Source organism: Oncorhynchus clarkii, chromosome 17, assembly GCF_045791955.1.
Source record: "Oncorhynchus clarkii lewisi isolate Uvic-CL-2024 chromosome 17, UVic_Ocla_1.0, whole genome shotgun sequence".
Taxonomy (NCBI): domain Eukaryota; kingdom Metazoa; phylum Chordata; class Actinopteri; order Salmoniformes; family Salmonidae; genus Oncorhynchus; species Oncorhynchus clarkii.
This window is the reverse complement of record NC_092163.1, coordinates 7021936-7032874: the sequence shown is the minus strand read 5'-3', so window position 1 is coordinate 7032874 and position 10939 is coordinate 7021936. Positions and strand designations below refer to the sequence as shown.

The 10939-nt window shown below is 42.7% G+C and overlaps 1 protein-coding gene and 1 long non-coding RNA gene across 2 annotated transcripts; both read left to right on the top strand.

Moving 5' to 3' along the window:
• The first annotated feature begins 2574 nt into the window (after positions 1-2574).
• On the top strand, positions 2575-3761 carry LOC139370187 (uncharacterized). Its single transcript, XR_011627116.1, has 2 exons — positions 2575-2725; positions 3392-3761. It is a non-coding gene; the product is annotated as an uncharacterized lncRNA (long non-coding RNA).
• A 96-nt stretch (positions 3762-3857) lies between these two features.
• On the top strand, positions 3858-8736 carry LOC139370176 (zinc finger protein 479-like). The gene is made up of 2 exons (XM_071109510.1): positions 3858-4236; positions 7603-8736. The coding sequence occupies exons 1-2, from the start codon at positions 3943-3945 to the stop codon at positions 8641-8643; spliced, it is 1335 nt and encodes a 444-aa protein (XP_070965611.1). The 5' UTR covers positions 3858-3942; the 3' UTR covers positions 8644-8736.
• The last annotated feature ends 2203 nt before the right edge of the window (positions 8737-10939 follow it).

Here is a 10939-nt window from a genome sequence, read left to right as displayed (position 1 = left end):
AACAATGGAGAAGTGGAAGGTCCTCAACCAACAGTAACAATGGAGAGAGGTGGAAGGTCCTCAACCAACAGTAACAATGGAGAGAAGTGGAAGGTCCTCAACCAACAGTAACAATGGAGAGGTGGAAGGTCCTCAACCAACAGTAACAATGGAGAGAAGTGGAAGGTCCTCAACCAACAGTAACAATGGAGAGAGGTGGAAGGTCCTCAACCAACAGTAACAATGGAGAGAGAGGGAAGGTCCTCAACCAACAGTAACAATGGAGAGAGAGGGAAGGTCCTCAACCAACAGTAACAATGGAGAGAGAGGGAAGGTCCTCAACCAACAGTAACAATGGAGAGAGGTGGAAGGTCCTCAACCAACAGTAACAATGGAGAGAGGTGGAAGGTCCTCAACCAACAGTAACAATGGAGAGAGGTGGAAGGTCCTCAACCAACAGTAACAATGGAGAGAGAGGGAAGGTCCTCAACCAACAGTAACAATGGAGAGAGGTGGAAGGTCCTCAACCAACAGTAACAATGGAGAGAGGTGGAAGGTCCTCAACCAACAGTAACAATGGAGAGAGGTGGAAGGTCCTCAACCAACAGTAACAATGGAGAGAGAAGGAAGGTCCTCAACCAACAGTAACAATGGAGAGAGGTGGAAGGTCCTCAACCAACAGTAACAATGGAGAGAGAGGGAAGGTCCTCAACCAACAGTAACAATGGAGAGAGAGGGAAGGTCCTCAACCAACAGTAACAATGGAGAGAGGTGGAAGGTCCTCAACCAACAGTAACAATGGAGAGAGGTGGAAGGTCCTCAACCAACAGTAACAATGGAGGGAGAGGGAAGGTCCTCAACCAACAGTAACAATGGAGAGAGAGGGAAGGTCCTCAACCAACAGTAACAATGGAGAGAGGTGGAAGGTCCTCAACCAACAGTAACAATGGAGAGAAGTGGAAGGTCCTCAACCAACAGTAACAATGGAGAGAGGTGGAAGGTCCTCAACCAACAGTAACAATGGAGAGAAGTGGAAGGTCCTCAACCAACAGTAACAATGGAGGGAGAGGGAAGGTCCTCAACCAACAGTAACAATGGAGAGAGAGGGAAGGTCCTCAACCAACAGTAACAATGGAGAGAGGTGGAAGGTCCTCAACCAACAGTAACAATGGAGAGAAGTGGAAGGTCCTCAACCAACAGTAACAATGGAGAGGTGGAAGGTCCTCAACCAACAGTAACAATGGAGAGAGGTGGAAGGTCCTCAACCAACAGTAACAATGGAGAGAGGTGGAAGGTGTGTGTGTATGAAAGTGTGTAGATATATGTGAATGCACTCCTTTGCGCCACCACCCCTCTTCCCCCGCACAGTGGTGAGCTATAATTTGAATAAAGCTGATTTTAAACACAACAAACTCATGTCAGGAAAATAAAAAAGGTGAAACTAATCTATGCCTGTTCTGATAAAAAAACCTCCGGGCATTTAGCCTGGGGGGATGCCTTGCTTGACCACACCCTCCTTCCTTGCTCCTGCCCTGCCTCTTCCACCAATCCATTTGTTTTTATGGACAGAAAAGAGCAGGTGCTCTGAGCCTAGTCCTGGTCTAAAGAGCAAGAGAACTGTTGGTTATTAGCCTATAGGACTAGCTAGGTTTAATCTGTGTCCGGGAAGTCGTCCCTCACTGTTGTAAATCTAACCCCTCCACAGTGTCAGTGTTGAGTCTGGTCCTGATTGGTAACACTGGCCAGGGTCGAGGTGCAGCAGGAAACGCCATCCTGGTCAGAGAGGCGTTCTGAGGCGTTCTTCTCTCTGGTTGCCGTGACAACAGAGTGCCAGTGTTGGACCGGGCCAGCTGCTGCTACCGCTACGGGACCAATGTACACCATGGTGCTGTTCACTGGGGGAGACCAGCTAGAGGGGAGACCAGTGGATGACCTACTGAAGGACAACAGTCAACTGCTACAGCTATTCAGTACCTGCAGGGGCAGATATCATGGGAACTTGGAGAGAAACGGACAATGAAAGGTTGACTACTGAGAGAATGACTATCAATGTGTTACTACTAAATTAGAGCTTTGATCCAAGCTTTGGTTAGACTCATTCCTGTAATTTATGTGAGTGTGAATTATAGTCATATGTCATCAAAGGAGAAAATATTAAGCAATACTGTATCATGCATTGTTTTATCTACATTTGTATGCTGATATAAAATTACGTAAAACATAATTATATCAAATGATGGGAAAAAAAGTAAATACATAAAAATAAAAAAAATAAAAAAAATCAGAATTAGGGTGTCATTTTATGACCAAATAAAATTATTTAACAAATGAATGAAAAACAAATCTATACTGTCTCTTCAAACAGTAGATACGTGTTTTACCATGTGGATTTACGAACAGATAGTTATTTCACCACGTACAGATGAATATGGGAAACCCATAAGAATTAGGGGGTATGTCTATCTTTATCTCTTATAGAGCATACTTGGAAATGGGACGATATGTCTGATTCCTCCGATCCGCTAGGTGGCAGCATTGAGAATGTGGACGTCGAACAAAATCACCAGAACCAGTCACTACTTCCTTTGCGCTGTGGATTCATGTGCGTTATTGTTTATCTTTGAATGCAACTGTGTTTATTGCAAACTGGGATTGCAATTATTTCCTGATATAACTGTACTGGCTTCTCAGTAAACCGACTCTGAACACCCATGCCCGCCTCAGATTGTTGCCTTCGTCTCTGCAGGTAGGCTATTTGATGTATCTTGCAGTAGTAACTAGCTAGCTGATGTTTAGCTAGCTCTGGTCCAGTTGATGTTTAGCTAGCTCTGGTCCAGTGCGTGTAACTCTATTTAGGAGCAACTCGTTGTCTTTGCGCGATTAGACCAGAGCAAGCTGACCAAACGTCATAAATCAGCCAATCAACTGAATAACTACAGTAGCTATAGCTTTCCACAATGCAAGCTATCAAATAAACTTCGCTTTAAGTATCTGTCGAGTTAATTGTCAATATGTAGTCAATGCATTATTCATCCGGAAGTAACTAAGGTACTGCTTCGTTTTGCACCAACATAATACATTTGGTAGACTTTTTTTAATCTTTAAAAGAGACCTCTCTTGCAGCAAAATGTAGTGTTGAATTTCACAATGAAGATCTATTTATCCTATAATGATTTCATAGATTTTTAGGTTAATGATGTGAAAGGTTTAAAAACCAGTCAGGTGGTCTTTCTCACCAATAATAGTTTGTTTAATATATCTACTTTGGAGAGATAATACTATTGGATTCCTTATTCTTAGTTAATTTGATTGAGTCTAATTTATGTTCTTAAATCTTACGATGTAGGCTTAATTTTCTCAATTCTAGTATTCTTATTTACTTTCTCTCCATTGAAACCATTATTTCTTACAGATGATGACCAGCTCTGTCTTTAAAGGAGAGGACAAGACATCCCCCACATGGTTCCATCCTAGAGCTACAAGACCCTAGAATGATGACCAGCTCTGTCTTTAAAGGAGAAGACAAGACATCCCCCACATGGTTCCATCCTAGAGCTACAAGACCCTAGAATGATGACCAGCTCTGTCTTTAAAGGAGAAGACAAGACATCCCCCACATGGTTCCATCCTAGAGCTACAAGACCCTAGAATGATGACCAGCTCTGTCTTTAAAGGAGAGGACAAGACATCCCCCACATGGTTCCATCCTAGAGCTACAAGACCCTGAGACATCAGTTTAACAGAACAAGTTTCTCTGCCCAGATTGAGACACGGGGTAATGTTCCCCTATGTTATTTCATCAACCATTGCTATAACATGATGTGGTTAGTTGAAACTTAAAATACATATCCAGGTGTTGTGAGATCAGGCGTCAGCAACTTCTGAGCAGAGGAACGCTTCTTACATCAACTCAAAATAGAGGGAGGAGATTCACTGCATAGCGTTAACCTGAATCATCTCAAAATGGCTGCTATCGTGAGACTCCACAGACTAACGAAGGATCAACTGTCTCTCGCTGCTCAGAAGAACAATAACAAACCAGGCAGAAAACCAACGAAGAAGAAAAACTCCACCACCACCAGAGGAAGGAAACAATCCACAGGAAAAGGAAACAACTCTGCTGACAGTAAAAGTGTTTCTAGCCAGGTATCATCGGCCCCTAAGTGGTGGGGTCGCCCCAAGGGAAGCAAAAACAAACCCAAGATAAGTCTACAACTCTCCAGCGCCAACTTGAGGCCTGACGAGGTAAAACAAGAGGTAGGTTTAAAGTTGTGGCTTTTAAATTAACATTGAATTGAGATCTTGTATCGCATTTGTATCTGTCTGTGTGAATGTTACAGCTATATGTTTACTAGATATCTGTCTGTGTGAATGTTGCAGCTATATGTTTACTAGATATCTGTCTGTGTGAATGTTGCAGCTATACACTACCAGTCAAAAGTTTTAGAACACCTACTCATTCAAGGTTTTTCTTTATTTTTACTATTTTATACATTGTAGGAGAATAGTGAAGACATCAAAACTACCTAAATAAACATATGGAATCATGTAGTAACCAAAAGTAACCACAAAGCAAACTATATTTGAGATTCTTCAAGTAGCTACCCTTTGCCTTGATGACAGCTTTGCACATGCTTGGCATTCTCTCAACCAGCTTCATGAGGTAGTCACCCGGAGTGCATTTCAATTAGCAGGTGTGCCTTGTTAAAAGTTACATTTGTGGAATTTCGTTCCTCAATGCATTTGAGCCAATCCGTTTTGTTGTGATAAAGGGGGGGTATACAGAAGACAGCCCTATTTGGTAAAATACCAAGTTCATATTATGGCAAGAACAGCTCAAATAAGCAAAGAGAAACAACAGTCCATTACTTTAAGACATGAAGGTCAGTCAATGTGGAACATTTCAAGAACGTTGAATGTTTCTTCAAGTGCAGTCGCAAAAACCTGAGTTACCTCTGCTGCAGAGGATAAGTTCATAAGAGTTACCAGCCTCAAATTGCAGCCCAAATAAATGCTTCAAAGTTCAAGTAACAGTCACATCTCAACATCAACTGTTCAGGGGAGACTGTGTGAATCAGGCCTTCATTGTCGATATTGCTGCAAAGAAACCACTACTAAAGGACACCAACAAGAAGAAGAGACTTGCTTGGACCAAGAAACACGAGCAATGGACATTAGATCGGTGGAAATGTGTCCTTTGGTCTGGAGTCCAAATTTGCGATTTTTGGTTCCAACCGCTGTGTCTTTGTGAGATGCGGTGTGGGTGAACATGTGTATTTCCCACCGTAAAGCCTGGAGGAGGAGGTGTTATGGTGTGGGGGTGCTTCGCTGGTGACACTGTCTGTGATTTATGTAGAATTCAAGGCACACTTACCTAACCAACGTGGCTACCACAGCATTCTGCAGTGATACGCCTTCACATCTGGTTTGCGCTTAGTGGGACTATCATTTGTTTTTCAACAGGACAATGACCCAACACACCTCCAGGCTGTGTAAGGGCTATTTTACCAAGAAGGAGAGTGATGGAGTGCTGACTCAGATGACCTGGCCTTCAAAGTCCTGCGACCTCAACCAATTTGAGATGGTTTGGGATGAGTCGGACCACATAGTGAAGGAAAAGCAGCCAACAAGTGCCCAGCATATGTGGGAACTCCTTCTAGACTGTTGGAAAGGAGAATTGAGAGAATGGCAATAGTGTGCAAAGCTGTCAAGGCAAATTTTGATTTGTTTAACACTTTTTTGCTTACATGATTCCATATGTGTTATTTCATAGTTTTGATGTCTTCACTATTATTATACAATGTAGAAAATAGTAAAAAATAAAGAAAAACCCTTGAAGTAGGTGTTCTAAAAATGTACTGGTAGTGTATGTTTACTATATATATGTCTGTGTGAATGTTGCAGGTATATCTTTTACTAGATACAGTGCCTTGCGAAAGTATTCGGCCCCCTTGAACTTTGCGACCCTTTGCCACATTTCAGGCTTCAAACATAAAGATATAAAACTGTATTTTTTTTGTGAAGAATCAACAACAAGTGGGACACAATCATGAAGTGGAACGACATTTATTGGATATTTCAAACGTTTTTTAACAAATCAAAAACTGAAAAATTGGGCGTGCAAAATTATTCAGCCCCCTAAAGTTAATACTTTGTAGCGCCACCTTTTGCTGCGATTACAGCTGTAAGTCGCTTGGGGTATGTCTCTATCAGTTTTGCACATCGAGAGACTGAAATTTTTCCCATTCCTCCTTGCAAAACAGCTTGAGCTCAGTGAGGTTGGATGGAGAGCATTTGTGAACAGCAGTTTTCAGTGCTTTCCACAGATTCTCGATTGGATTCAGGTCTGGACTTTGACTTGGCCATTCTAACACCTGGATATGTTTATTTTTTAACCATTCCATTGTAGATTTTGCTTTATGTTTTGGATCATTGTCTTGGTGGAAGACAAATCTCCGTCCCAGTCTCAGGTCTTTTGCAGACTCCATCAGGTTTTCTTCCAGAATGGTCCTGTATTTGGCTCCATCCATCTTCCCATCAATTTTAACCATCTTCCCTATCCCTGCTGAAGAAAAGCAGGCCCAAACCATGATGCTGCCACCACCATGTTTGACAGTGGGGATGGTGTGTTCAGGGTGATGAGCTGTGTTGCTTTTACGCCAAACATAACGTCTTGCATTGTTGCCAAAAAGTTCAATTTTGGTTTCATCTGACCAGAGCACCTTCTTCCACATGTTTGGTGTGTCCCAGGTGGCTTGTGGCAAACTTTAAACAACACTTTTTATGGATATCTTTAAGAAATGGCTTTCTTCTTGCCACTCTTCCATAAAGGCCAGATTTGTGCAATATACAACTGATTGTTGTCCTATGGACAGAGTCTCCCACCTCAGCTGTAGATCTCTGCAGTTCATCCAGAGTGATCATGGGCCTCTTGGCTGCATCTCTGATCAGTCTTCTCCTTGTATGAGCTGAAAGTTTAGAGGGACGGCCAGGTCTTGGTAGATTTGCAGTGGTCTGATACTCCTTCCATTTCAATATTATCGCTTGCACAGTGCTCCTTCGGATGTTTAAAGCTTGGGAAATCTTTTTGTATCCAAATCCGGCTTTAAACTTCTTCACAACAGTATCTCGGACCTGCCTGGTGTGTTCCTTGTTCTTCATGATGCTCTCTGCGCTTTTAACGGACCTCTGAGACTATCACAGTGCAGGTGCATTTATACGGAGACTTGATTACACACAGGTGGATTGTATTTATCATCATTAGTCATTTAGGTCAACATTGGATCATTCAGAGATCCTCACTGAACTTCTGGAGAGAGTTTGCTGCACTGAAAGTAAAGGGGCTGAAAAATTTTGCACGCCCAATTTTTCAGTTTTTGATTTGTTAAAAAAGTTTGAAATATCCAATAAATGTCATTCCACTTCATGATTGTGTCCCACTTGTTGTTGATTCTTCACAAAAAAATACAGTTTTATATATTTATGTTTGAAGCCTGAAATGTGGCAAAAGGTCGCAAAGTTCAAGGGGGCCGAATACTTTCGCAAGGCACTGTATCTTTATGTATCATACGACCACCACTGAAGTTTTCTCTTGGAAAATAAAGCTATTCTGTTCTAAACCAGGTGAAACAAGAGATGGACGAGCTGCCTATCGGTACAAGAAGTGATGAACACTGGTTGAACTCTGTGAAGACAGAGAGCTACGACCCAGAGATGGGTAACACCAGGGGACCTACAGAGAGCGACCCCAGGACAGATGCACATCACTTGGGTATCAAGACGGAGGATGCCCCCCTGTACCACCAGGATGGAGGGAGGCGGCTGCGGTCGGCTACCGTTCAGCTGTTCAATCTGGCTGCGTTGCGGTCTGAGCCGGAATGGTGGCCTCGCAACCAGAAGGTCCGCCGGTTCCCGTGTCCAGACTGCGGCCAGAAGTTCTTCTCCAAAACCACGCTGGGGTTACACTCCCGGATCCACACCCAGTACCAGCCGTACTCCTGTGAGGTGTGCCATAAAACCTTCTCCCGGAAAGGCGGTCTGGTCGAGCACCGACCAATCCATGAGGCGGAACGCCCCTTCGCCTGCCTCCAATGTGGCAGAACCTTCACGTTCAAATCCAACCTGACCCGCCACATGCGTTTCCACAGCGACGCGCGGCCCTACGTCTGCTCCCAGTGCGGCCAAGGCTTCAAGATCTCCGCCCAACTCAAGAGCCACATGATTTCCCACAGCGGGTATAAACCGTACGTGTGCCCGGAGTGTGGCCAGAGTTTCGTTCGTAACATGAGTCTCAAGTATCACCGGCTGAGCCACACCGGCGAGCGCCCGCTGTCCTGCCCGGAGTGTCCCATGACCTTTGCCCGGCCACACACCCTTATGATCCACCGGCGACAGCACACCGGGGAGACGCCGTTCTCTTGCCAGGACTGTGGGAAGAGGTTCAAACAGGGGTGCCAACTGAAAGACCACGTTAGAAGGAAACACACAGGGGAGAAACCATACGAATGCTCCGAGTGTGACAAGTGCTTCGTCACTTCGGCGTCTCGTAAAGTGCACATGGTTGTCCACACAGGAGAGAAGCCGTACAAATGCACAGAGTGCTGTAGGAGCTACAGTCAGAGTGGGGGCCTGAAGAGGCACAGGTGTGAGCAGCAAACCAGGTGAGAGGAACCTCGGGGCTACGCCCCAAATGGCACCCTATTCTCTAACTAGTGCACTAGGGCCCATAGGGCTCTGGTCAAAAGTAGTGCACTATATAGGGACCATAGGGCTCTGGTCAAAAGTAGTGCACTATATAGGGAATAGGGCTCTGGTCAAAAGTAGTGCACTATATAGGGAATAGGCCTCTGGTCAAAATTAGTGCACTATATAGGGAATAGGGCTCTGGTCAAAAGTAGTGCACTATATAGGGAATGGGGTGCCATTTGGGACGTAGACTCAGTGTTCTGAGTGTAGGAACTGGAGAGAACTGGAGTGGATCCTTAAAGCAGTACAAATCAAATCAAATGTATTTATAAAGCCCTTCGTACATCAGCTGATATCTTAAAGTGCTGTACAGAAACCCAACCTAAAACCCCAAACAGCAAGCAATGCAGGTGTAGAAGCACGGTGGCTAGGAAAAACCAAAACCTAGGAAGAAACCTAGAGAGGAACCAGGCTATGAGGGGTGGCCAGTCCTCTTCTGGCTGTGCCGGGTGGAGATTATAACAGAACATGGCCAAGATGTTCAAATGTTCATAAATGACCAGCATGGTCAAATAATAATAATCACAGTAGTTATCGAGGGTGCAGCAAGTCAGCACCTCAGGAGTAAATGTCAGTTGGCTTTTCATAGCCGATCATTAAGAGTATCTCTACCGCTCCTGCTGTCTCTAGAGAGTTGAAAACAGCAGGTCTGGGACAGGTAGCACGTCCGGTGAACAGGTCAGGTTCCATAGCCTCAGGCAGAACAGGTGTAAGCAGCCACGTAGGTGACAGAAGCCAGGTGAGAGGATTCTCAGGTGTCCTGAGTTGGGAAACTGGCCTTTGTTTATGCAGGATTTAAAGGAGCAATCTGGGATTGGTACATATATACACATATATACATATATATATCTGGGATTGGTACATATATACACATATATACACATATATCTGGGATTGGTACATATATACACATATATACATATATATCTGGGATTGGTACATATATACACATATATACATATATATCTGGGATTGGTACATACATACACATATATCTGGGATTGGTACATATATATATATATATATATATACATATCTGGGATTGGTACATATATACACATATATACATTTTTATCTGGGATTGGTACATATATACATATATATCTGGGATTGGTACATACATACACATATATACATATATCTGGGATTGGTACATATATACACATATATACATATATATCTGGGATTGGTACATATATACACATATATACATATATATCTGGGATTGGTACATATATACACATATATACATTTTTATCTGGGATTGGTACATATATACATATATATCTGGGATTGGTACATACATACACATATATACATATATCTGGGATTGGTACATATATACACATATATACATATATATCTGGGATTGGTACATATATACACATATATACATATATATGGGATTGGTACATATATACACATATATACATATATATCTGGGATTGGTACATACATATACATATATCTGGGATTGGTACATATATACACATATATACATATATATCTGGGATTGGTACATATATACACATATATACATATATATCTGGGATTGGTACATATATACACATATATCTGGGATTGGTACATATATACACATATATACATATATATCTGGGATTGGTACATACATATATATATTTGTAAACTTTGATTCTTGAGGAATATAACTTAGAAATGCCTCTTGAATTTAGTTAAATTGTCTGACCCCATCAGAACTCTAAATATATGATTACATCACCGGGGAAAACAATGGGCTGTTCCATTGACTGTTCTATCAGTTATTGAACCCCCAATGGGCTGTTCTATCAGTTATTGAACCCTCAATAGGCTGTTCCATTGACTGTTCTATCAGTTATTGAACCCTCAATGGGCTGTTCCATTGACTGTTCTATCAGTTATTGAACCCCCAATGGGCTGTTCTATCAGTTATTAAACCCTGAATAGGCTGTTCCATTGACTGTTCTATCAGTTATTGAACCCTCAATAGGCTGTTCCATTGGCTGTTCTATCAGTTATTGAACCCTCAATGGGCTGTTCCATTGACTGTTCTATCAGTTATTGAACCCCCAATGGGCTGTTCTATCAGTTATTGAACCCTCAATGGGCTGTTCCATTGACTGTTCTATCAGTTATTAAACCCTGAATAGGCTGTTCCATTGACTGTTCTATCAGTTATTGAACACCCAATGGGCTGTTCTATCAGTTATTGAAC

What these genes read in the sequence shown, in the direction of transcription:
- LOC139370176 (XM_071109510.1), top strand. Translation starts at nt 3,943, where the DNA reads ATGGCTGCTATCGTGAGACTCCACAGACTAACGAAGGATCAACTGTCT. An exon ending in CTGACGAGGTAAAACAAGAG is followed by an intron (nt 4,237 to 7,602) that starts GTAGGTTTAAAG and finishes GTTCTAAACCAG; the next exon opens with GTGAAACAAGAGATGGACGA.